We start from the raw sequence: 27,237 nt of genomic DNA, 5'->3' as shown, positions 1-27,237 counted from the left end.
TGAAAGTTTAATTTCTAGGTTATGAATACTAATATAAACTCAGCTTGGTGGTTTTTTTTTTTTGTGGTAAGAACAATGTGTATAGAAATTAACTGCATTTAGAAACCTTTTAAAATCCCTGTCTTTATTAAATACCATCCTTAGAATTAAATTTGCTGAATTCCACAAGGGAGTGAGAATTTATTTAATGTACCAGTCTAAAGTAGTGTAAACCAACAGGCAGTGTTTTGTTTTGGCAAAAGCATTGCAGATAGATAACTTCAGGGTTTGGGTGTAGAACTGTTTATCTAACTGCAATATCCCAGCTCTAGATGTCACTGTAGACATTGTTTTGAAAGGAGTTAGACTAAATGACCGACTTCCCAATTACCTAAATGAATGTAAGTGTATTGATGAAAATCTCTAAGGTTGACATAATCATACTACATTGTTTACCCTCTTAAGCTTTCTGTGAATGTTGTTTCAAACTGCAAAATGTTTGATCATTATCTGATGCACAGGAAATTTTGCACTTTAGAGTCTCTTCAAGAGTTAGGTGTCTTTTAAGCAAGCTTTGTGCTCTCTTAACTTTTACCTGATGAGGAAGTTAAGAATATTTCAGTTTGCTCTAATCTGCTGCGAGAAACTTCACCTTACTTCTTTAAGGGACAAGGTCTAGCAAAGCTTCTGAAATACTGGCTGCAGCCTACGATAAACTCTCTTAGGCCTCAAATTCACCTCTGAATACAGAACCAAAACCTGAAAGCTTTCACAGGATGGCCTGTAGTTGTGTTATTTTCTGTCACTGCTCTTTGAGACCAGACATTGCTTGGTTCTCTATAACATTTCACTTCCTACAACACTGCATAAATGCGTTATAATCAGTGACAATTGCATGTTTGCTTAACCTTCAGTTAATACAATCCTGCATTCATTCACTGCTTGGAATGAATTGTATGATAAAGTAGAAAATGCTAATGCAGGAAGGCAGAAAACTCAGGACAGCTGTGCATCACAAATGCACATAGCAAGAACTTTCTGCCTCACCACATTTATTTGTATTCTGCTAGCCTAGTGCTACAGGACTCAGCCATTCCTTTTATTCTTTCAGAAGCTTGCTGTGTCCGAAGTACCTGAACTACTACTACTGAAAGTAGCAACACTGAAACGGGATCTCTTCCAATACAGAATGTTATGACGCAGGGATTAGCTTCACATAGGAGAACAAAAAAAGGGAAATGGGGGTAATGTGGGTCTAAAACGAGAGGCTTGTTTTTCTCCATAAAACCCTTGCTAGAATTTGAGTACCATTTGTCACGTAAGTCAGCCACTTTCTCTTGACCTGTCAGCATTAGATAATAATGAAAGTATTTTGTTATTCAGTCATTAGAAAGTGGTAAGAGGGAGGGGACCTTTGAGAAAGAACAAAGAAGCAGCAGAAAAATGGCTTATGTCTCTCTTACAAGTCTCAACTTCACCATATTCTGTAAAATAGTATCTTTTTCTTACTTCACATTCAGGAATAAAAAGTAACAAACTGGGTTATATCTGTGGGTTTTTTTTCCTCTTAACATAAATACAGCTGAAGATGGTTGTGAACAATGAATGACAACACTTTAATTGCAGGCAGTAATAAATACCTCCAGATTTAATGGAAGTAAAACCAAGTAAACAAAATGCACTCTATAGATGTAATATTTCTTCAAGAAGGAGAAAAATTAATGGTATGCCTCTGCATCTCTTCATTGCAAAGGATACCACTGATCTTTGAACTTCCTGAAGTTCTGTGCTATGGAATTATTTTAATAATTATGATTTTTAAAGCTGAAAGTCTTGCTTTTGTTACACATAGATGAACTTCAGTATTGCCAATCCCTCTGGCAGGTAATGCGGTGTAGAGTACCTAAACCAGCACTGCGCATTCAGTGCAGTCAGCATTCAGTATTTTGAGTTGTTACAATTTCACTGTTTGGGAAAAGTTGCTCTGTCCTTTCTTGACAGTTTCACTGAGTTACCTGTTTAGGAAGAGGATAGGCTAGCATTCATACTGGTAGTAAGACTAAAACTGATGCGGGTAGAAGATTTTTGTGCTAGTTACTGGAAGTGGAATGGGATTCAGCTGCTGAAGCACACTGTTTAAGCACTGTATAAGTTATGAAGCAGGACAGTACTCTATGAAAAGTGCATTTCTGCAGTGGTCGTTGCAGGTTTTTTCACCCTTTTGTTTTCACAATAACTTCATTTGATTGTTTTTTATCAGCAAAGCATCAAGAGGTTTTACAAATTTGTGAGCCTGTGTTGTGATGCTTATGCAGCATTTTATATAGTTGCAAAATCTTATTATAAAAATACATTTTAATGCAACTGATACAAGAATAATTAAATCCCATTAAGAGCTTTAGTTGCTGAAGATTTCAGTTCACTCAAAAAACTCCAACTTTGCTCTGTGATTTCCATGTAGTTTGAGTGCTTGTATATGTTTCTGTGATCAATAAGATGATGTGTGTGCTACTAGAGTCACAGACAACTTTGCTGGCTAAATGTAGACATCCAACATTTTTATTACAGGTTTGTCTCAGTACTTATGAGCTCTCGTTTGCGAGTGTGATCATCAAAACACAGCAAACTTCTAGAGCAAAAATACACAGACTCTGCCTTCTCTGCTGTTAAGATTCAATTCAGTATCTGTCACTGGAAGCAAAACCACTATTTCCAGAGTAGGATTGAGTGCTATTTACTCTGTGGAGTGTCATATAAAACTCTGCGTTGGTGCAGGTGACTTGAGACTTGATCTGTGGATAGATTTGCATGTAAATTTATGCACTATAGAGAAAGCTAAAATAACCATATGAATTCTGAGAACACACTCTGTTACTTCTTTGACTGTGTTAACTCCTTGCACTCAGGCACTGCAGATACTTTTCCTGTACAGCTGAAGTCTTATACTTCTGCTTTTATCTAGAAAATTAGTAAGGCTTGTACATATGTGTCTGTTTATGTCAATGTATATTCAGTTATTTTAAAAAATAATCAGAATAGAAGCTATTCTTGAAGAACATCTTCTCTTTATTGCTCTCTACAAGTACCTGAAGGGAGGTTGTAGACAGGCGGAGGTTGGTCTCTTCTCCCAGGCAGCCAGCACCAGAACAAGAGGACACAGTCTCAGGCTGCACCAGGGGAGGTTTAGGCTGGATGTTAGGAAGAAGTTCTATACAGAGAGAGTGATTGCCCATTGGAATGGGCTGCCTGGGGAGGTGGTGGAGTCACCATCATTGGAGGTGCTCAGGAGGAGACTTGATGGGATGCTTGGTGCCATGGTTTAGTTGTTTAGGTGGGTTGGATTGGTTGATGGGTTGGACGCGATGATCTTGAAGGTCTCTTCCAACCTGGTCTGGTCTATTCTATTCTATTCTATTCTTTCCAATCTTTGATTATCCAAACCAAGGGATCTGTTGCATGTTTCTTTCTCTCTACTCTTTTCACTTTGGAATAGAACCTAGTTTATGCTTTCTGGGAACAGTCAATAACAACAGGTGCTTTTTCTGTATTTTTTACAAGTTACTAGATGCTTGAGATCCAGTAGCAACTGCTTTGTGAGATTCCATTGCATACTAAATTCTTTAAAGGTTATATAGGAGAGGTGGAACTAAAGTGTCCTGTCTGGCTGTGTTTCTCTGAGGAGCATTTCCTCATTCAATGCAGAAGTTAGGAGTCTGCAAGAGTAAAGCTTTCAGTAGTTTTTCCTCAATGTTTCTTCAGGGGCTTTCCATCTTGGAGCCCCATTTGGCTGTGAAAGAAGCAATCACTGAATTCTATTCTCATGGGGAACATTGTATTAAATAAAACAGTACTTTCCTATGCTTTTCTGTCTTTTTTGCTTACATCTTTATTTTACTTCTGCATAACATGAAGGAGCTGTCAAATGATAGGAAGTCCTGTGGTCCCTATTAGAGAAGACCCAATATCTTGTCTGATGGCACCTAGGTTGATTGAGGATACTTGTCATGGAACTCAGGAGTAGGGTTGGGAAGACAGAAATGCTTATTACATCTTATTGTGAAGTTTTGAGTGAGTGATAGAATTTCTCAGAATATCTAGTATTTTACAGCACTTCTTACACTCAGTAAATTGGCTGAAGAGAAGATTGTACAAGGAAAAAGACCACTTTGTAATATTAAAGGTCTTCTGTGAAATGATTAAAAATAATTGAAATCTCTACTTGTCATTGTGATATTCTAACTTCTACAGTTCAAAAAACAAACAAAAACCCACAAAATCTCCTCTTTTTCATTGCTCTCATGTTGTTAGTGATCATTAAATGTGTTATCATTGAATGACTTTTGTATACCATTAGGTAATGAACATTTATGCCTTCCTAATCAAACCATAGAATTTACCTCACAAGATTATACTAGGAGAAATTCCACTCATTTGTTTTGCCAGTACCAAACATTAGAAATAACTGCATGTATGCACTTCATTCTTATTTTCTTCACTGAATATTATTGTGCATTCAGATATGTTGCACTTTTGTAGATATTTTGTGCTTTATGCACTCTTCTAGAACTGGTCCTTCATGTTGTTGTGAAGGAGGTGGCTTCCAGAGCACCATGTATTAATCCACCTTTGAAATTAAATCAGTAAGTAGTGCTTTTGGGCAAGTACAATACCTTGAGTACAGGAAGGCTGGATCCCAACAAGGAAGTCACTGCCTTACCTGTTGAACATGACTGTCATAGATAGGACTGCAAGAAAAATGATTCCTGATGAAGCTACAGAGCACATACAAAACCCATTCTTCTCAAAACACCTAAGTTGTATACAGAGAGATTGCCCATTGGAATGGGCTGCCTGGGGAGGTGGTGGAGTCACCGTCATTGGAGGTGTTCAGGAGGAGACTTGATGGGGTGCTTGGTGCCATGGTTTAGTTGTTTAGGTGGCTCGGATTGGTTGATGGGTTGGACGCGATGATCTTGAAGGTCTCTTCCAACCTGGTTTATTCTATTAAATTCTATAAACCAGAGCCATGTCTGGGAGCAGCTGCAATGTCTGGGAGCAGTTATCTCCTCTGTGCTCTAAAATCCCACTAGACTAGGGAGGCAGGTAGCAGGAAGGGCTGAGACTTTGTTTTGATTTCAGACTACCACAACTGAAGAGGTTATCGTCCCTTCTTTCTGGCCTGGGAAATCAGAAATGGTCTTTTAGGCAAAATTTTCAGCTGCCTGTTTGCTGTGCTTGGCTAAGAGCTTTTAAGGGACTCCCTGAGCAGCAGCCCAACATGCAACCTGTGGGGCTGCAGGGTTCATGGTATCCTTGGCCGTCCATCCTGAAGCATATGGCGGGGACTTGCTCTCTGAAGTAAAATTCTAGGCCACCAAACTTTCACCTCATCTGTGGTTATTTCAGCTGTGCAAGTTGTCCATCACCATCTAAACTTTCCTTTCAAGTCACCCTGTTGCAGATGTCATTTCAGTAACACTGCCACAGCAGGAAGTGTCAGAGCAAGGTGGTAAATTAATTACATCTCAAATTTCTGCTGTCCTGGTTCAAAGCTTTAGGAAATCTTTCTCTGTGAAGGCTAGAATTTCAAAAGTGCGTAATTTCCTAACACAGACCTTCACTCTTGAAAAAACAGTTACTATAGCAAAACCCTAATGTGATGGACATAGTTAAAGTAAATAATTGGTTTTCAGTAAGTTTAGAATGTAGTAAAGAGTTTTAGCATCTCATGATGCATATTCCATTAAAAAAAAGAAAGGGGGGGGCAGCAAATAAATAACCTCCTAGCCAAATACTCCAGTCCTGAATATGTTTTGTAGCATGGATAAAGGCATATTACACAGTTCATTGTATAAATGACCTGAATTGATTTGGATCTGTCAGATTTATTGTGGATAATGCTGATTATACAAGCAAAGTAATATTAAAAAGATACTGGTAATATGTTATTATTTATGTAACTATTTACCATTTCATAATTGGTCTGGTTTATTTCTACTTACATTTTACTAAAACCTTTCCATATTCCTTCAAATATCAGGAGTCTCTTCGGTGAAAACATCATCTTTACCTTTGTGGTGTTCTGGTACTGATTTTTTAAACAGGCCATACAGACTTCTCTTAAATGTTTTATCTAGCCAAAGGTATATAACTGGATCTAAAACACTTTTAGCAGCAGCAAGACAAGTAAGGAAGTTTTTTATTTCCACTAGATAGTTTAACTTTGTGCAGTCATTACCTGATAGCAGTCCATAAAAAACTGGCCTAAAAACATGATATGGAAGAAAGCAGACAGTTAGTATCATTTGGATGACAAGAATGTTTCTTTTCACTGTGCCATAAATTAGATGTTTTTCACCAATACACGTATGTTTTTGTATTTTACTCAGATGTCTGTTAAGACAGTAGTATGACAACAAAACTGTCATAAAAGATACAAAAAAACATGCAGTGGCAAGAGAAGCTGCAAGCATTGAGGTAAACTTACCAGCTTCTATATGGATGCTGTAGCAGCTGTGAAGTTCTCCCTCAGCATTTGCCTGGACATTATTACATATTATAGCTGCTACTGTTATGCAGAGCACAGTAAGCCATATAACAATGCACAAATATTTAGCAAATTCTGGCTGACGAAACTTTCTGAGCACACATCTGTGCAAGTTTTCATTGGCTGCTTGAGAACAGTTTGCATCACTGTTTTTCTTCAGTGTCGCATACTGACTTAGAGCAATTAAACATAAGATAGTAACTGTGACATACATACTGACATGCATAATGAGAGTCCCAAAGTTATTTGCTATTCTACAGACTACAGAGCTGTAAGTCCAGTAGTACCCTCTTGCAAAATAGGTAGCCAGGAGAGGCATTGTGCTGCATATGAGTAAGTTTGCTGTGACAAGGTTTGACAGGTAAACATACTGTGTTCTTTTTGTGGGGGCTTGCTTTGAAAGTACCCGTGCGGCAAGAACGTTTCCGGTAATTCCAGCAGGAAATAGGAAAGAGTAGATGGCTGGCAGAGCTGCAGTAGTAGCTAACGATGGCTGAAGACATGTTGAATTTCTCATTTATTCTGGTATTTCTTGAATGCTCAAAGCTGAAACACAATTAAAAGAATATTCTTCTCTATTCATCAAACGTCTCTTTTATTCTTTGCTCTTAGCTGTTTGTTCCCTTTTTGTCTCCCCTACTTCTCACTATTACTAACTGCTGTTTTCCCTCTGAGGTCATCATCTCAAGTTTGCATGAGGTTAGTGTTTGGGTGTTCTCTCCCACTAGATTTTGTGATGTTAAGCCCCAAAGATTTTACATGCATAGACTTTAATAAAGCAAATTAGGAGACAGAAAGTCCAAAATAAGGTCTGACAGTAACTTTTGTGGTCTTGGTTTACTTCTCAATCTTCTAGAACATCTGTAACCTGCTTTGAAAACCACTTACAGACTATTTTAAGGTAAATAAGCAAAAGAAGCAGAGAGTATTACTTTTGTTGCAGAAATACAGAGTATCCTATACCTCCATTTAATTACAAATTAAATTGTATGATGCAGGAGTCTGGCTGGACGCACTTATTTTATGCTGGTGTCTGTATCTAGTGTTACTATGTTCAGAGCTCTAGCCTTAAGTGTACATTTTGCATAAACAATTCAGTCTGCATTTCTAAACTTACAAAACAGTTGTTGAAAATTACGTTGTTTTTTTTTCCAAGTTCAGTTTTCAATATTTTCCCAATTTCCAGACTGAAAATAAGAAATCAAAGCTCTCTACAATGGCTCCATATAAAAACTGGCATTTCTAACTGGTAGCAAAGGAAGATGTTATTGTTGTACAGATACTACTTTAGTGAAGTGTATCCTAGTTAACTTTTGTTCTATATAAAATCACATGGGAAAAATTAACAGATTTCAAACTTAGAGTTATCTTTTTTTCTTTTAAACAGCTGCAAGTAAATAAACTCAGAAACAGAAGAGGATTCTGTGCAGCTATGATAAAAAGCCTCAGATCCCAAATTGATTACATAGCAAAAATTTCTGAAAGTCCTATTTGTAGACTGTTTGACAGCTTTCAAATTAAACTCTTATATCTGCTGCATTTTAGTGTACACTGACTACCATATATATTGCTGAACCAAAATATTAATAATAACCTTTTTTTATTACAACATAGTAAAGTCCTTGGTGAAATCAGTTATTTGGAAGTCTGGTTTCCATTTTTGTGTCAATGCCCAAATTTTGTCAGGTGAAACAAAACAGTAATTTGAAACTTACCTATGCAAGCTGCAGTCACCTTCTTGTGCAGGGAGGAAAATTTTCAGTCTGATGTCCTTTTTAGCTCCAATGTTGCAGTGTAAAGGATGATACTTAAATCTGAAAAGTATGATTAATGACAGTATCTCTCTGACATATGTAGGCTTTCAGAATGTACACTTTTACAGTGTCCAAAAGCAAGTAGGCATTTAAATCTCAGACAAGATAATGTTGTCTCTGCAAAAAAGGCTTTGAAACTAGGTCAGGATGCAACTCCATTAGCAAAATAAAAATAAGAAGATAATGTGGAAGAGTGATTGTAACAGCCTTCTGGTCGTGTAGGTATGTCACAGAAAGACCTTGCAATTGTACTTTCCTCTTTTGGGGGGTGGAGGGACTCTTACTATCCTTCACTATAGGACTGCCCATGTTACAGAGTGGCAGGGGAGGTGGTGGAGGGAACGTGCTATTTCATGCATGAAAACTTGTATTTTCAGTGACATTTAATTGTTCTTCAGCTGCAGGAACTGTCATGAGACTGACTTGTCTGTTCCTGAAGCTTACATGTAATAATACTATATCCATTTCTGTCTTCATGTGAACACCTCTCTTCTGTCTAGTGAGGTGATGGATTATGTAGAGGCAATTTACAAGGGATGTGTTCAAGGCATCAGCTCAGGAAAACTGACTCTGTGTCCAAAAAATACAGTATTTTGTACAAATAGTCAAGAAGTGTGCACAGGACAGCTTCCTTTCTCCACAGGAAAGGTTTGCTCACAGGTCAGTAAAACTGTTTAGCTCTGCAGCGCCTGAGACTTTGGAATTTCCTTCTGTGATACATTTGTGGTTGTCAGATAACAGCTTTTCAACAGCTGTAAGTATAAGTAAGTTCCTTTATGAGAACAGAGAAGACAGCATATAAAAACTTCTGCAATTTTGGTAAGATTCTTTTTTTTCCATTAGTTTTGCTATATGTTTAAGCATACACCATGAGAATCAATCTCAGTGATCTATTATCAATTGTATTGGTCCATTTACTAAAGTGGACATTTATGCTGGCCTCCCTTTTTTTAAGGTTCTACTTAGATGATCTCACCCAAGATTAACATTAAGTTGGGGAAACTTTCTGCAGAGTATTAATAATTAGTTTGTAAAGCTGTCATTAGTTTGCTTGTACTCTAATTCTTGTTCCTGTTAGATTCAGTTATGCCACGGTTTTATTTTTTCCACTTTGGCATGTATTGTATTAAAACTATGTTCTAGCAGAAACTCTTGTATTAATTACATATTTAATAGTCCTTTAAGTAGTCTTAGAAGTCCTTGATACTGTGATGCTCCATGCAGGTTTATACACAAGAATACATATCCTGAAGATATGCTGAGAGGAAACATGATGAGAAAAAAAAATTATGTGAACCAATTCCAGCTGGCAGGAGTTGTTGTTATTTAAATAACAATAACAACAATAACAATAATAGTTTGTTGTTGATGTTGTTATTGTTAGCTGTAGCCCGCAGTATGTATATTTCATCAACCATAACTTTTGCTGCAGGAAGAGTTCATGCTACGTTTTTTGTCTGAATTATGGTATGATAATAGGTTATTACAGAGAATTACAGTCTATCAGGCTGCATTTTGGAGTAACAAAGGAATGGGATAGGTTTTAAAGAAAAAAAAAGCCATAAATACAGTTATGGTTGGTTCCAAGCTGTAGTAACCACCTTAATTTTCTTGTAGTGGACTGCTTCCATCCACCTAACTTAAAAATGACATGTTTTATCAAAAATGTAGTTGCTATTAAAATGGTACAAGCATTCAATTAATTCCCAAGTTCTTCATAATGACCTTCACATGCATTCTTTACCTCAATTACTTCTATTTTCTGCACTCTTGAACCATGATCACTTTCTGATTTATACATATTGATATGCCAATAGGCAGCATACATTGCATTTCACTATTGTACCCAAACAACTTACTTTGTGGCCCAAAAGTACAAAGCCAGTACAAGTTCCCAGTGGTGAAAGGTATTTCAGTTAGCCATTTCTAGCCGTATCTAGCATGTGATGTAGTATAATCATATATGACAGAGTGATTCATTTGCAGGCTGCCTGGCCACTGTCTTCCCTTCACCTGCCCAGTCAGCCTCCTGGTTTTTAGTTCCTGTCCCAAACCAAGTGGAGACTGGACTCTTCCTGCTGTACAAGAGGGTATATAATGTGGTGGCAGCAGTTGCTCCTTGAAAGGTGGAAGAAAAGGCAGCAACTCAGTTACCTCTGTCTGCTGTAGCAGTCCTGGCTGTCGCTGTTCTGTGGGAGACCCCAAGAGATGCACTCAGTCTCTGCATCTGGAAGGGTGAGAGGCAACTGCTGAGGATAGGATACAGAAAAATGCAATGCCTTGACTATGCCTTTCGAGGGTGCTGAAGCTGAAACATAGTGAATAAATGAATAACATGCACCAAATGTGCAGCAGCCTTTAACTGGAGATTAACTTCATGACATTTAATAATCCAAGATAAATCTCTAAAATGGGTTAGAGGTTAGGGGTTAGAGTTAAGATTAGGGGGTACTGGCTAGTACACCAGTGCAATCCATGTTTTCATTTCAAAAAATTGTTTACCAAGTATTTCACCTAGAACTTTGACATTTGGTGCTTAGTTTTGTTGGGGATTTTTTCTGCAAACATTCAAATTGGAGGCTGGGGTTTTTTTGACTGCATTAACTTCTGCAGTGGATGTGCTACTTGATAACCACTTTCAGTGGGACACCTATATCAGGAGAGCTGTTGCAGAACACCACTGTTTCTCTTCTCCTGCTTGTCTGCTTTCAATGCAGAGGTGACCTGGCATGTGCACAGCTCTTTTTTGACTTGATATAATGAGTATTATAGCTGTAGTCAGTTTATGTATCTAATATTGTAAGAAGTACTTACAAAAGCAAAATAATATACACTCATGTTTAGAACTACTCTAGCTGAGTCAAACACTGTGCTGAATCAGTGAAGATAAAATATTTGACAGGTTTGATCTGGCTCTGTGTTTACCATTCAGTAGTGATTGATTTTCATCTCTGTTAGAACTGTCCTTGTGGTTCATCAAAATAAACCCAGAATGAAAGATCTTGTGGTACAAGGGGTTTCAATTAGGACATGGAGTAATGGCTTTAAATGGAAGGAGGGTAGATTCAGATTAGATGTAAGGAAATACTTTACTGTGAGGATGGTGAGACACTGGAGCAGGTTGCCCAGAGAGGTTGTGAATGCTCTACTTCACCAGAAGTATTCATGGCCAGGTTGCCCAGAGCAACCTGATATAGTGGAAGGTGTCTCTGCCCAGGGCAGACAGATCTGAACTAGGTGATCTTGTAAGGTCCCTTTAAACCCAAACCAACCTGTGTTGTTTGGTGAATTAAGAGTTTTATGCAGTATAACTCTGTGGCATCCTTAGTCATATAGAAATAGGCATATAATGCTGTCATAGCTTCAGTTCTTTGGTGTTTTACAGGCTTTGGGTTGTTGTTCTACGTAGACAAAAAATAAGCCAGACAGTGCCCTTCAGGCAGGAAAACTTAGCTTGAGGTTGACAGTTCTAGCAAAAATAATCTTCTGATGTTTTTATACCTCAGGTCTTTAGTGCTAAATACTTTTCTTTTTTTTTTTTCTCTTTTCTTTCCTTTCTTTTTTTTTTTTTTCCCCCTAATTACATTCTTTGCATACTTCCAGAGGTATCTTTCACTTCATTTGCTTATAAAAAAAGTAATGGCTCTGTGTTGGTCGTGATTTTGGGTTCACACTTTTAATGTGAAAACTGAGTTGATCATCATAGGAATCTTTCTCTGTGTTTTTCAGCACCATGCTACAATTTGTGGGTTTTCAAGTTAAACATGTTTGTGTCTAACACTTTTTGGGCTTTTCCAGGTTCTTCTTAAGCTACTGTGAAAACACAAAAGTAAAAAAAGCAAAAGTAAAAACCTAAACTGTGGCAGTAAAAGCAAGTTAGATTGTTTCGGTTTCAAGGAGTGGAGTTCTGGCTGCAAATGAATTTTTTGCGGATAGAAGACCTTTCTATACAATTCTGTAGCAACTCTCTAGATGTGGTGGGTTAACGCCCTTTCCTGAAAACAAAAAAACCAAAGCAGGGTGGAGGGCTTGCAGGTACTTCACCCTCCCTGCAGGGAGTTTTCCCCTGGGAAGCTGAGTCTGTTCCACTCCCCCCTCCCTGCCCAGCTAGGGTATAAAAAGCAGGGCATCATAGCTGTTGGCTCTCCTTTTGGTTCCTGCCTCTCCTGGATGAGAGCTACTGTGGCTGCTTCCCGCTCCTCTGCCACGTGGTCAGGCCTGATCCTTCTCCCTGCTGCCTCCACACCTCTTCAGAGAAAGACTGGTTTTGTATTATTCTTTTTTGTCCCACTCCCATCCATCCTTGTTCCTTGCCCTTGTGAACCTTTCCTGTTATTGTTGTTTAAAGAAAATTCTTCATCTCTCTACTTCCAAGCCAACTCCAGATTATTGTTTAGTGGATTTGCACCTTATCCTTTTCTTCCCTCTCTGTTTGGAGGGAGGAGGGGGGAGTGGGGGAGAGATTCTCAGCCTTTCCCCCATCTGGGCTCTTAACTCGCAGTTAAGGCTCACACCACTACAATAGACTATATGCAAAGGCCTGTAGTGATAGGACAAGGGGCAATGGATTCAAAGTAGAGAAGAGTAGTTCTTTACCATGAGAGTAGCAGAACGCTGGGGAAGGTTGCCCAGGGAGCTGTGTGGGGCTCCATCCCTGGAGATACTCAAAGTGAGGCTTGACAGGGCTCTGGGCAACCTGGTGTAGTTGAGGGTGTCCCTGCTTACTTCAGAGGGGGTTGGACTAGATGACCTTTGGAGGTCTCTTCCCACCCAGACCATTCTATGATCCCATAATTTGACAAAACTTATCCTGTCTTTTCAGACTTGCAATTTGTTATTCCCCATGCTTATGTCAACATCTCTACCTGCTGAAAATTTTTGTTGAAGGAAGAGCACATAGAAAACATTTAAGATTGGTGGAACATTATCAATGGGTTCTTTTTGTTTGTACACTTTTTTGTCCTGTGCAACACAACTGCCTGCTCTCCTTGATTCCATATGTGCTTTCAGAGAGAGCCTTAAGCGAAAGCATCTGTATGTGAACTTTCCAGTTGCAGGAATAATGTGACTCTCACATGTTTATCAGTGATACAAGATGCACTATTTATGGTTTCATTCACTGCTGTTGTGAGGGAAATTGTTCCATTTGATTTTTCCATGTTGTTATTGTCAGGATAGTTTGTACTTGTCTGCTGTCATGAAAAATAACAATTTGCAGGTTAAAACCATACTTACAGGTTAAAACCATACTTACAGTTAATTTGAGTGTGGGAAAAAAACAAAGTTGACTTTGTGGTTTAACCCTGGTAGGGAGGTAAGCCCCACACGGCCACTGACTCACTCCCCTCAGTGGGATGAAGAGGAGAATCAAAAGGGTAAATGCAAAACCTTGTTTATGATTTCTTTCTTCCCCCTCCTTTTCTTGTGGCTGCTCTGCTGCAGAATAGGCTGCTCGTTGTGATGCTCCCCCCTGCCCCCTCTATCTCGCTCTGGTTAAATCTGCCATTACGTTGAACCTTTTGAGCTGCCTGTTGGGCACCAAAAAGGGTCACTGTGGTTTAATCCCAGTAGACAACTAAACCTCATGCAGCTACTTGCTTACACCTGCCTCCGGTGGGCTGGGGCAGAGAATTGGTAGAGTAAAAGTGAGAAAAGTCATGGTTTGAAAATAAAGTTTAAAGGAAAAAGATAAAGTAAAATAATAAAAGCAAGTGATGCCATGGGTTAGCTGTTTGGGTTGGTTGGATTGGTTGATGGGTTGGACACGATGATCTTGAAGGTCTCTTCCAACCTAGTTTGGTTTATTCTAAATAAATAAAACCCCAGATTGCTCACCTCTAGCTGACCAGTGCCCAACCAGTTCCTGAGAAAAGGCAGGTCCAGCAACCTTCCACTTTGGCTTTAATCCTGAGTTTTGCTATATTTTACATTGATTTTAAGAAATGCCTGTAAGACAATGTACCTATTAATGTATTTGTCTAGTAGCCAGCAGATAAAGAGAGGTGATTCTGCTGCTCTAATCCCTGCTGGTGGAACCCCATCTGGAGTACTGTGTCTAACTCAGGAGGCTCAGCACAAGAAAGACATTGACCAGTTACAGCAGGTCCAGAGGAGGGCCACAAAAATGGTCAGAGGTCTGGAGCACCTCTCCTATGAAGAAAGGCTGAGAGACTTGGGCTGAGAGGCTCCTTTCAGTACTCAAAGGGGGTCCATAAAAAAGATGAGGACGCTCTTTTTAGCAAGGCCTATTGCAAAAGGACAAGGGGTAATTGTCTTAAACTAAAAAAGAGTAGATTTAGACTAAATATAAGGAAGACATTTTTTTGCAGTGATGGTTGTGAAACACTGGAACAGGCTGCCCAGAAGCCACATGGAAGATGCCCCATCTCAAGAAACATTCAAGGTCAGGCTAGATGGGACTGTGAGCAACCTGATCTACTAGAAGGTGTCCCTTGCTCGTTGTAGCAAGGCTGGAACTAGATGACCTTTAAAACTCTCTTTAAGCCCAAACCATTCTATGTTTCTATCATTCTTAAAGACATAGAAATTACTACCGAGCATGTATGATTCATATGCACTTTGTAATCAGTATTTATTCTCATGATGAGTATTCACTCCTTTATACATAGTGAAAAAAGGTGACATTTGTGGTACACCAACTGAAATTTGAGGATGTGTTGTCCATGCGAATACAGAAAGAAAATGAGCTTGATGCAGGTTATGAGGAGGTGCAAGTTGACTTAGCCTCTAGTTACAGAAATAAGAATAAATAGAATGATTTTCATCTTGAAATTCAGCTGAAGACTCAACTACTTGCTGTAGTTTGCCCTGATAGCCCTTAGGAAGGACTTCTAAGACATGAAGTAAGAGACAACATTGAAGTGACTAACTGTATGGTCATTTGATATGCCACAATGTTGTAACTTTTAGCAGACCTCCCAAGATGCTTCAGGACTGTTTGCTCTTCCATGGTAACTGTTTTGTGGAGCCTGATATTTTACCCTCAAATTAGGGAAAACTGATTTTTTTTTTTTTTTTTTTTTTTTGGGGGGGGGAATGGCTTACAATTTTTTTAAAATAGTAATGATACCTACTTTTAGTCAGAAGTTATTGTTTCCTGCGTGGCAGAGTTGTCTAGTTTCCAATCCTTTTATGGGCTGACTTTCATATGAGTGTGGAAGTCTGTAAGTATTTTCACTTGCCTGGGTGTTTTAGGGGTATTTGGGAATTTTTTGTTCTAACTGCTACTTCCTTAACGTCACACTCTGCCAAAGATCATGCAGCTATCATACCTGTTTCCCTCTTCTGTGCCATACCTGTTTTACCAGCATTGTACTCACTCTCAGATTTTCATTTCTGAACTGAAGAGTTGATCTCCCTAATGTAGTCCTTCTAGAATCTGTATCATGGGTTGTCCAGGGAGGTGGTCGAGGCCCCGTCCCTGGAGGTGTTTAAGAGCAGGCTGGATGAGGCTCTGTCCAGCCTGATCTAGTGTGGGGTGTCCCTGCCCATGGCAGGGGGGTTGGAACTAGATGATCCTTGTGGTCCCTTCCAACCCTGAATGATACTATGATACTATGATAAGCATTAAGCAAACAGCACAGTTACAATTTCTCAGATCTTTTTTTTCCCTTCTCATTTTAGCAGTCTGTTTTATCTTTTATTGCTGTCAAGCAGGGATTTATATCTTGAACTTTTTAAAGTTTGACTACCCTGAATAGTTTTACGTTGTTTGAAAATTTTGTTGTCTCCTTACTTTCATTTATTCCAGATTGTAGAGATAAACAAGTTTGTAAACACACCTATTTGCGGGGTTTTGGGGACTATCATGAAGGAAAAACACTATGTGTTTTTAAGCTTTCTTTGTCTAACAGTTCTAAACCAAGAGCTAACATCTAACATCCTAGGCTGGCTTAGAGCTTTTAGTAAGTGATGTTGCTGAAGTCCAACAACACCATATTACCTTTATCCCAGTGCCTTTCAGCTCTTCCAGGGAGCTCCTCTGTTACTGATATTTTGGGACATGGGTTCACTCAAACATACCTGTTCTCTTTTACTTTGAGTACCCTATACACCCAAGCCTGCCCAATTTGGTCTTTACAGGTGCTGTGGATCTGTTTAATACAAAACAGATTAGATTGTAGCTCCCTAAATCTCTTTAAAATATTTGGGTCATATTTGCTGCTTGTGTACAGAGGCTGGTTTCAATAGTAGATTGTACTGTATTGAAATGCTTTTGAAACATTTTAATATGTAGCATGTAGTTCTGGGAAAGTGTTATTCCTCCTGAAACCTTATCTGCTGATACTGTGCATGGTTTCCTTGGTGCTCCTCCTTTACAACCTGTAAAGGGCAGCTGTCATGCAGAACACAATCTGATCGGTATGGATGCTTAGGGCTTTCCTCTGCAAGAAAATACTGACCAGATTTCACTGTTAAAATGAGTAAAACAAAAAAAAAACCCAAACACATCATGATGGGCCAGAATCTTGGACTTGTACTGCATCACTATTTTCCTGCTGTCCTTCTATGTATCTAGTTGCTTACAAAATACTATTGCAATAAGCAAGTAAATATTACATCGTTGACAAAATCATTCCCAGAATACCAAAGTGGTTTGTGGAACTGTTGTCCTATGGAACACATTTCTAGTTGCCTTTAAAATTCAATGTAATTTCTGACATTGAAGCCCTGTTCTATTACTTGATCTTTTGAAGAGGTCTGAGTCTATTTTTTGCACTCGTGCGGTGGCCATGAATAGCAAACTTCATAAATAAAAATTTTACGTGGAACATTTTCTTCAAAAGAATTTTAGAATTGATATTTTGTTCAAGTCACACTATGTCTTTTGTTTCCATCCTGTCCTGTGTGCCCCACCTTGGCCCACTGATCAGGGTCATCAGTCAACTCTTCGCAGCAGAAGAAACATAGGCTGGGGACTGTGTCCAGTTCTGGGCCCCTCAGTTTAAGAAGGACATCGAGACACTTGAACATGTCCAGAGAAGGGCAACAAGGCTGGGGAGAGGCCTTGAGCACAAGCCCTATGAGGAGAGGCTGAGGGAGCTGGGATTGTTTAGCCTGGAGAAGAGGAGGCTCAGGGGTGACCTCATTGCCCTCTACAACTACCTGAAAGGTGGTTGTAGCCAGGAAGGGGTTGGTCTCTTCTCCCAGGTAACCAGCACCAGAACAAGAGGACAGAGTCTCAAGCTGCACCAGGGGAAGTTTAGGCTCGAGGTGAGAAGAAAGTTCTTCACCGAGAGAGTCATTCATCATTGAAATGTGCTGCCCAGGGAGGTGGTGGAGTCACCATCCCTGGAGGTGTTCACGAGGGGATTAGATGTGGCACTTGGTGCCATGGTCTCGTCATGAGGTCTGTGGTGACAGGTTGGACTTGATGATCCTCGAGGTCTCTTCCAACCTTGGTGATACTGTGAAAGAAAAAATGATGAGATAATGTGTATGGATTGTGGGATGATCATTTATAAACTCCACTAGATTCACCCCAGAGATGATGTCATTATGGAGAACCAATACACTGCGTAGGTGAATTACAGAGTACGAGGAACTTGCTCTTCCTTGCACTGTACAAATATAGAGCCAAGCCAGTTCTTACTTCAGTGTACATATAACAGATAAAAGATGGTAAAAAAATAGAAATAACAAAGAGTCAGTCAGAAATTATTGGTCAACTATCCTAATCATATGCTGAAATACTTAAGAAAAAATGCAGTTACCATCATACTTCTATGAAAATGAAATTGTTTATAGGAATCTCTTTTGAAGATTAAAATTCATTAATCTGTACACTTTTTTAATTTAAAAAAAAAAAAACACAACAACAAAGAAACTCCAAAAAAGACCAACAAAGCAAAACACTAAATACACTGGCTAGTTATTATCATATGCTTAACATGTTTATGCCCAGTTTCGTCTGAACTGAATTAAAGCCAGCACCAGAACAAGAGGACACAGTCTCAGGCTGCGCCAGGGGAGGTTTAGGTTGGATGTTAGGAAGAAGTTCTCTACAGAGAGAGTGATTGCCCATTGGAATGGGCTGCCTGGGGAGGTGGTGGAGTCACCATCACTGGAGGTGTTCAGGAGGAGAGTTGATGGGGTGCTTGGTGCCACGGTTTAGTTGATTAGGTGGGTTGGATTGGTTGATGGGTTGGACGTAATGATCTTGAAGGTCTCTTCCAACCTGGTCTGGTCTATTCTATTCTATTCTATTCTATTCTATTCTATTCTATTCTATTCTATTCTATTCTATTCCATTCCATTCCATTCCATTCCATTCCATTCCATTCCATTCCAAATAAGATCACATAAAAATTAAACGAAGTTTATAGCAGAGATGAAGTGCGTGTTCAACCCTGATACTCGTTGAAATTGGAAATACAAGAAGGAGCTTAGGAGGCTTGAATATTTTCATACTCCCGTTTAATAAAACAAACTGTATGCTCTGTAATTATAACTGCATTAATGGTAATTGTATTCTTCACCTCATTTTAACACCACACACCTGGCTAAATCCTCAAATATTGTTTGGGGTTTTTTTCCAAAAAATACTCTCACAAATGTAGTTAAAATGCCCATTCTTTGGAACCTAATAAATCAGAGGATTACATAAAATCTGCAATGGTTTACATAGCTCTTTCAAACAAGACACAGTTTAATTTTTTTGCAAGATCTATTATTTACAGACACAAGTTGGTGGTAATATTAATGTCTATACACAAGATTCTTTGTACAGGTTCAAACCACTTGGTGGAAATCTTAAAGAGTTAGTGTTCTAGTTTAGTCCAGCAGAAGATGTCCGAGAACTTCCTATTTGTTTTCTTGGATAAACAAGAGAAATGCTTCTGAAAAGTAACTTCTCATTTTTGCAAACAGAAGTAAGACTTCTCATTTGTTAACAGGAAGAAAGAGGCAGGATTAGTAGCAGTACAGTATCGCATTTGGTAATCTTCAATTGATGTCCAGGGGTGCCAGAGGGAAGCTGGTGTATATTCATTTAGACAATCAAATCAGGTATTTCTTCCTTAAAGAACTTGAGTGAGGAGTGGTGGTAGATAATCGGTCTTGTGTATATTGTCCAAGTTTTATTTCTGAAGTGCTTTCTAGAGTTATGCCTGAATCTCCATGAATTCTTCTGCAAATAAGTTGCAATACAGTCTTACGGACACTACTGGACATTAGGAAATACATAACTGGGTCTAAGCAGCTGTTAAAAGATGAAAATATGAGCATCACCTCGTTGCATTTGTGAATGATTTCCTTCCAGTAGCATGATGGATCCTGTAGCTGGGATGTAATGTATACAAACCGGAACACGTGGTAAGGGACAAAACAGATGGTGAAAATAATGAGCACAATGAAGGAATTCCTTGCTGTCTGGCTGTATTTCACTGCGTTGGGAAAATTTGCTCTTTTCCTCGAAATTTTCAGAAGGTTCTTGGCAATTTTAACATAGGAGAGAATCAAAAGGAAAAAAACAATCCAAAAAATCAGTACAATAATATAGTTTATAATTGCTTCTGTTTTTGCGTTCTGTTTATTTCGGTAATGGAAGCACATGGTAGAATTGCTGTCCTTACTCTTGAAGAAAGCTGGTGCGACTACTACTATAAATCCTGTTAGTGCAACTGCCCACACCGTGCAGCAAATGTGTTTGCTTCGTGTAGTAGTTAACAGTTTAGGACGCTTCACAGACTTATTTATCTTTATGTAACGATCTAAACTAATTAATCCCAACAGTACTATGCTGATATACATGTTCATATAAAATAGGGTGCCTACACTCTTGCATAAAATCCGTCCAAACTTCCAGGTGTTTTTGGAAACATGATAGAGTATTCGGAAGGGAAGACAAAAGATCAGCAGAAGGTCTGCAACAGCTACGTTTAGCAAGTAAACTTGGATAGAGTTTCTTTTCTGATGAATGCACAGAAAAGCAAACAGGGCTATGGTATTTCCAACCAATCCAATGACAAAAATAATGGAGTAAAAAACTATCAAAGCAAGTGACAGTGAGTTTTCGTCTAAGGGACAGCTGGCATCGTTTTGACTTTCTGATGCATTTCCGGCTGGGTTAGTTTGGTTACTGCAGAAGACTTCCTTGTATGGAGTAATGATCAGTAGATCAGCTGAAGTTGTAGCCATCATTTGTGAGGATTTTTTTAGTCTGTTCTGTAGAAAGGCAAAGAGAAATTTTAAGAATGAAATCTCCACTGGATCATTTTCATGCCTGTGTTTTCTTGGTTGTGTACAGTCCTATGTGATGTAAACATAACAGGCAATAACTAAAACAAGTAAACAGACCAAAGTATTGCTGTAGCTGAGTAGGACTTTCAGCAAGATCTAGTAATACAGTCTAAGTCTAGAATAATCAGTTTTTCTTCATGTGAAATAGATAAGAACAGATGGTAGAGACTCCTCATACAGATAAGCTTTTGTAATTACATCTTTATTACTGTCTTACATGGTTTTAAAAAGCAACTATTATGTTTTCCTACAAACTTTAGAAATTTACATTGCTTCATCTGTAAGTAAAAATATTTAAGTTCAGATGGGATTAAGATCAGATAGGATTAGTCTTTCTAACACAGAAAAGTTTCTAGTTACGATGCAAAAATGGGCTAGCATAGATGAGTGAAGTATTCTCAGTGTTCATACAAAGTACATAGAACAATACCCCAACTGTTCTAAATTCACCAGTACTAATTTTAAGTAAGTATCTCTTGCATGCAATTCACAAGTTTTCAGTTTGACAAGCAATTTTCAAAATGAAAGATTGCATGGTCAAATAAGTAGCACTGTGAGTCAGTACTATAGCAGTAGCTTGTTATAAATAATTTAAGTCTTCATGTAAATTTAGGGTTTTCTTTTCCCATGTTCTTGATTGTTCACAAATCTGTATTATGCAAAGAAACTAATTATTAGCTGAAAACCACATTAATGCAGTAACAGATTGTTCTTACATCTTTCTTGGGTTTATGTCTAAGATTTTAATTTCACTGAGCTTATTTTTTGAACCAAATAGGTATAGTCTGGAGGATGAAGGTCAGCCCTTGACCAAAGAAGGATAATCTGAGTTAGTGTAAGATGTCCCTGCCCATGGCAGGGGGGTTGGTGTTCTTTGAGATCCCTTCCAACCCCGATGATTCTGTGAACTAAAAATGTGTGTGGTTAGGAGAGCAGAATAACAGTAAGCTGTTAAGAAAGATGGTGATTGCTTAGTAATGCCATACTTATGTCCTCAATTTCTATGTCAGAGTGATAAGAGACTCCATAAATGAGGGTAATTAAAATCATTTTTTTTTAAAGGGGCAAGTTGTTTTCCCCCTATCTCACAAGAACTTCATGATTAGTTTTGGTACTTAAGTTGTCCAACGACAGTAACAAGAAGAAAAACAACTAAATGCTGCAGAACTTTCAAGCAGTTTTTCATTTGTGTGCTAGGTCTTAAAAAATGCAAATTTGCATTTTAAATACGTGGTAGCTACAGCAGTGGAAAAAAGCAGCACTTTAGATAAAATTCTTACTAAGACCTAATATGGGTGCAGTATCTGAATTATTGAGAGGACAGTCTAAAATATTTTAACATCTTATGTTGCCTGACCTTACAATTGCATTAAATTTGTACAGTGTGTGAGCATTGTCAAAAGCATTTCTGTTTTCCTATTTGCCATTTCCTACTGTCAGGTCGAGAAGGAATTTCAAAAGTTGAAGTGAAAAACATGATGCTTTCACATACCTCTTGAAACTTACTGCTATAATTTCTTATTTATGTTGCTTTTCTATAAAGATGCTTGGCATCATAACTTGGACAAGTGATGAGAAGCTTTAGGTCAGAGAGAGGAGAAAAATCAATTACACTGCAGATACATTAGAAACGTTTCTTCTAGCTATTACAGGTTTTGTCAGCTCCGAGCAAGCAAGGCAGGCTTAAACCTTACATGTACTTAAGAAAAGGTTTGAAGGTCCTTACCTTTGCAGCTAAGAGAAATTTTAATAGCAGTTTGTTGCAACCTAGTTTAAGTATAAAAGGAGCCACTTACCACATATACTAAGAACTTCTGCTGATTTTCAAAACCACTAGTGAAGATGGGGAGGAGTAACATGCAAGTCCTCTTATTAGAAAGCTAAAGCATCAGCTTCTCTGTGAAAGAGATAGGAATCAGCTGACACAGTGCAATTAGTGACAAGGGGAAGTTCAACTAGTGTTGCAACTGTTCCTTTAAAAGATATTTTTAACTAGCCAAACTCAGTTTATTAAAATCGTCCATTTTGCTCTTGATTTGGACCTTGGTGGGAGAGATTCTATAATACAGCTTTCTCTGTGTTTCACTCTGAATTGATGATTTGAAAATGTTTTTGTCTTAAGAAACTTTGTGGTGAGCAGTGTCAAGCAGCTTCCTTTTTGGATGACAGTGAATTTTTGGTACAGCCTGTCTTCTTTTCTAGTACTGTAGTGAAAATAGAATCAGTTTTTCAGTTGTAGGATAAAGATAAATCAACACCACAGTGTGCATTATGCTTATGCTGTTTTGGTTCTCCCATCTACCTTCCTTCTTACATGGTGCTAGGAATTTGGTGCTAGGATCTTTTTCACTCAAGGTGACAGTGATAAGAGAATGTGAAAGTGCCTGCAGTGTGCAGCTTAACAATTTCAGTAAGGCAGAAGTGAAATACAATATGCAAAGATAATACCACTTGGTAATACTGGTTTTAATAGGTTGTAGGAGGTTGAAAATTGCCTTTATAAATTGCAAATCTAAAAATGCATTCTCATGTAATTGAAACTTTCCAAAAGAAAACGTGGATGGTTACAGGTGAAGGTTTCACAGGTAGTCAGACAGCTTGCCGTAGCTCCTTTATGCTATTTTGAGTTCCTAGTTATGTAATATAAGTGATCCTCTGTTCTCAAGAAGCAGTGTACAAATTTGACATTCCTCCTTTTAAATAGTATTGGTTGACTGCAAAGGGAGGCTTTGGGTAAGTGCAGGAAGTCATTCCATATTAAATGCAGTGTTTTGGCTACCTGTATTAAAAAACAAATTGTGTTGTTACAGATTTTGTCTTTGTGCTGCATCTTTCTGCACCAGTCAGTATCCATCCAAATTGTTGTGTAATATTATTCCATTTTAGTATGTTAGGCCTAACTCTCATTAGTAGAAAGACTGTGGAAAATGAAAGGTATGGATGACTGTCCCTGGAATCCAGTTTAGAAACTTAACCAATTTTCCTCCTCACTGGAAGATTTATTAGAAGCATCCGTCTCTTTCCTGCAGTTGGAGGGGTATCAGTGAATTCTGTGATTAAGGCTCAAAGTAATGGGTTTTGTTCTCTATGTGAAAGATAAGATCACAAAGAGTGTATCATATGCAGGATATTTCTGCTGGAAAATTGAAGCAGTGTAAGACTTCAGGGTGAAAGATTAAAGGTGAAAGAAAAAATAAGAAATTAATTGAAAATAATACCAGGTAAGAAATGATAGGCATTATTTTTTTGTCTCCATTTTATTATGATTTCACATTGTGTTCCTGTAAGCCCTGAAAGGATTTTTCTATGCTTGGGACAATTGACAGTGAAGTCAATGAAGAAAGGGGAGTCCATGGCAGGAAAAAAAACATACCTGAAATACAGGAATCCTTTCCAAAATACCCAAACATTTTAGCTTCTCGTTGGAAATCTATGACAACAAGTTCTAAAATGCAAATTGTATTTCTCAAATGATGTAATAATTTTGGGGGGTTTTTGTCTTTTCAGCCACACTGTGTACTGCTTGCCTCAAAAGAGAATTCAGCCCCAGTAAAGCTTGGTGGTTTTGGGGTAGCAATTCAGTTAGGAGAGTCTGGGCTAGTTGCTGGAGGTAAGAAATTTTCCTTCAAAGTTACATAATATTATCCATGTTCTTACTGCAGAGTTCTGTTTTTCTGACACAGCCTGGCCTGCAAAATGAGCTCAGAAATAATCTTTCACTAAAGACTTTTTAACATTTTAAATGTGCACAGTTAAGCTAAATTGCTAGTAAAATGTAGCATTGTGTGTATGCATAGAGACTATTAAATCCCTCTAAATTATACTCAACAGGAGCTTATGCTGGTGTGATCAAAATACAACTGAAAAATATGAAAGAATTTTCTACTTTAATACAATCTTTGGCATCATTCTTCTGTGCTTGACAAATCAAAACAAGAGTGCTATCAGGATTGAAATGTATGTCAAAGCATTTGAGTAGGGACTTAGTACAGCATCATCAGTACTCTCCTGTGCTTCTTAGACAAATTTGACAGAATGCTATGCTGTTTGATAGCAAAATCTTACTGCTTTTCACATGACTCTTTTCTGTGTTTTAATATGTCATTGTAATTATTGAGTAAGACATCAATATCTTGATACGTATGTATATTTTTTGACTGTGTTTTGTTTCCTGTGGATTTTATTTCCTCTAGCTGCCTTCCATGTTGTTCCAGACAATAGGGTTATGCTTTAATCAGCCTGCACAGATGAAGACCCAATCAATTTTCTGGTGCTTTCATTACCAGAGTAGGAGACCACAACAAAAAGATTTTGCCAGCTTTAATTTTTCCTCTTCACAATGACTAACTTCCTCCCAATACCATGTTTCTTCAAAAGCTCTGATTTCCTAACCTATTTACTTAAAGATATGCACCGATCTGGCTTTGATGTGCTCTTGAAAATAAAAGGCAAATCCAATATAAAAATACCAACAGCTTCTCTTCCCTTCCTGATACCCTGGAAATACCCTAGTGCATTGCTACCTAGATGCATCCTTTCCAAAGAAAATACCCGTTTGGTTATGCTACTGTTGTTTTCTTACTGAAAAAAGTCACTCCTTTACTTTGCCAGGATTCCTCAAATTTTCTGTACCTCAGCTACTGCTTTTTTTTTTTGTTAAGTGATAGTTCATACACCTTTGTTTATGATGCATTTTTCTTTATATTGTTGCTGAGCAGCTTTATCCATTTCTTCTGTTTCAGCTACTCTTCTGGAGGTAGTCAGACACAGTGTATTTTCTTTCAGACTGCTAACTATCTTGCAAGAAACTTTCAAGTTCAACTTGGGGGGGAAAAAAACAAGCCACATTTTTACCCAAAATTGACATGTCCTTCCATTCCTGTTACCATTTGCTGTTCAGTGATCCCACTTGTCATTCATGTGTTCAACTTCCAGGCAGTTAAAACTGATAGTCTGGTCTTGTCCATTCCTTTCTGCTTCTGTTTGCAGTACTTACAGAATCTTCTTTCTTAAACTTCATCAGTATAATATTTATCTGTATCTTTTGCCTGATCTGTGTCAACTTGCCATGGGTTAGTTGTTTAGGTGGGTTGGATTGGTTGATGGGTTGGACGCGATGATCTTGAAGGTCTCTTCCAACCTGGTTTGGTTTATTCTAAATAAAGGTTTATTCTAAATTCTTCTAAACTTTTGCCATATCAGTTTGCCTTCATTTTATTATTTTTTTTTCTGTCAACTGTCATTTCAAATTCATAGCCCTCTCATTAGCTCTGGTTACTTTCAGCTGCAAATTCCTCTCACTTTCTGGGATACCCATGGTAATTCCACATTATTTATGTACCATGGAAGGTCTCAGTTCTAATACTTATTTTAGGCTTTTTTAACCTTAATAGAGCTCTCTCTTTCTTCTCGTCTCCCATTCCAGTCATTATACCACATAGAATCATGGAATTATTAGGGTTGGAAGGGACCTCAAGGATCATCTAGTTCCAAGCCCCCTGCTATAGGCAGGGACCCTTCACACTAGATCAGGTTGCTCAGAGCCACATCCAGCCTGGCCTTAACCTCCAGGGATGGGGCTTCTACAACCTCCCTGCGCAACCTGTTCCAGTTTCTCACCACCCTCATGGTGAAGACCTTCTTTCTAACATCCAGTCTGTACAGATACATACTGTATCTGTTACCTGGCAATTCTTTTCCTTCCTTCTAGTCATATCTAGAGATAGTCCCCTACATGCACATGCAAGAATTTATTTCTTCAGTTTTACAGTATCACCTCATAGATGTCACATGAAAATTGACAATACTTTCTGTTTGATCTGGGCTATACATTTCTTATAAAAAAATCAGGTCACTAGGTATTTTTTGAGGAAGTTATCCATATGCCCCATGGATAAGTTTTGGATTGTAGAAATAATAATGGTAAATTGCAGGGACTACTTAATTTCTCAATGCTCTCCTAAGTAAAATAGAGACTCTTTATGGAGAAGTTCCAGCAGAATAATAACCACCCTGTTCACTTTAACTTCTCTTTCTAATTTTTAGTTGAAAACATTGATTCAGCTTAACATAGTCAATTCTTTTCCTTTCAGCATGGCATGTATTGGGTGGCTAACACATTAAAAAAAAATAGAATTCTCTATTAAGTAAAGGTATAATGACATCTTTTACTGACCTAAACCCTCTGTGCTTCTAACCCATTTCAGAACACTTGCAAATGTTCACAATACTGAAAGCACACTGTGTAGTCACAGGAAGTGTAATACTTACTAATCCTTTTACATATAGGTAATAGGTATTACTGCAATTTCCCAGCAGAATATACTCACTACTAGTGTAAATGCCTGTGTAGCTGGCTCTGGTGTTCCACAACATAAATCTTTCATCTTTCTTTATTATTGGTGCCATGGTTTAGTCATGAAGTCTGTGGTGACAGGTTGGACTCAATGATCTTTGAGGTCTCTTCCAACCTTGGTGATACTGTGATTCTGTGTTACTTGGAGTAGTTTATCTTTTAAATCAGAAAAGGACAGCTTTCCTTTAGAAAAAGCATATCAACATCAAAAGCCATGTAACAGTAGTGCAGCTCAGCTGACAGGACTCTTCCCTTAATCTTGCATTTAAAAAGTAAAGCCC

General features: G+C 38.2%; 3 protein-coding genes across 16 annotated transcripts in view; 1 reads left to right on the top strand and 2 right to left on the bottom strand.

Annotated features, from left to right (window-relative positions):
- CASK (calcium/calmodulin dependent serine protein kinase) overlaps window positions 1-27,237 on the top strand; it is a 211,115-nt gene that overhangs the window by 99,686 nt on the left and 84,192 nt on the right. For all 14 annotated transcript variants that reach the window (XM_068155113.1, XM_068155104.1, XM_068155114.1 and 11 more), the window contains exon 6: window positions 24,109-24,211. In XM_068155113.1, the coding sequence (XP_068011214.1) occupies window positions 24,109-24,211 (103 nt within the window). The remainder of the gene's footprint in view (window positions 1-24,108; window positions 24,212-27,237) is intronic.
- On the bottom strand, window positions 5,240-8,598 carry GPR82 (G protein-coupled receptor 82). Its single transcript, XM_068155119.1, has 2 exons — window positions 8,242-8,598; window positions 5,240-7,072 (listed from the first exon to the last, which is right to left on the bottom strand). Exon 2 carries the CDS (start codon window positions 7,041-7,043, stop codon window positions 6,009-6,011), a length of 1,035 nt encoding a protein of 344 aa, XP_068011220.1. The 5' UTR covers window positions 7,044-7,072; window positions 8,242-8,598; the 3' UTR covers window positions 5,240-6,008.
- GPR34 (G protein-coupled receptor 34) lies at window positions 18,761-22,469 on the bottom strand. The gene is made up of 2 exons (XM_068155102.1): window positions 22,398-22,469; window positions 18,761-20,526 (listed from the first exon to the last, which is right to left on the bottom strand). Exons 1-2 carry the CDS (start codon window positions 22,458-22,460, stop codon window positions 19,360-19,362), a joined length of 1,230 nt encoding a protein of 409 aa, XP_068011203.1. The 5' UTR covers window positions 22,461-22,469; the 3' UTR covers window positions 18,761-19,359.

This window comes from Melanerpes formicivorus, unplaced genomic scaffold (genome assembly GCF_026170545.1).
Source record: "Melanerpes formicivorus ecotype bairdi unplaced genomic scaffold, bMelFor1.0.p_v2 SCAF_30, whole genome shotgun sequence".
In the NCBI taxonomy this organism is placed as follows: Eukaryota; Metazoa; Chordata; class Aves; order Piciformes; family Picidae; genus Melanerpes; species Melanerpes formicivorus.
The sequence above is the reverse complement of the archived record's forward strand: the minus strand, read 5'-3'. Positions and strand labels throughout refer to the sequence as shown.

Coding starts and splice junctions, on each gene's coding strand:
- GPR82 (XM_068155119.1), bottom strand. CDS start 7,043: ATGAGAAATTCAACATGTCTTCAGCCATCGTTAGCTACTACTGCAGCT.
- GPR34 (XM_068155102.1), bottom strand. CDS start 22,460: ATGTTACTCCTCCCCATCTTCACTAGTGGTTTTGAAAATCAGCAGAAG. Junction 20,527..22,397: donor AGAAGTTCTTAGTATATGTG/GTAAGTGGCTCC, acceptor GCCTTTCTACAG/AACAGACTAAAAAAATCCTC.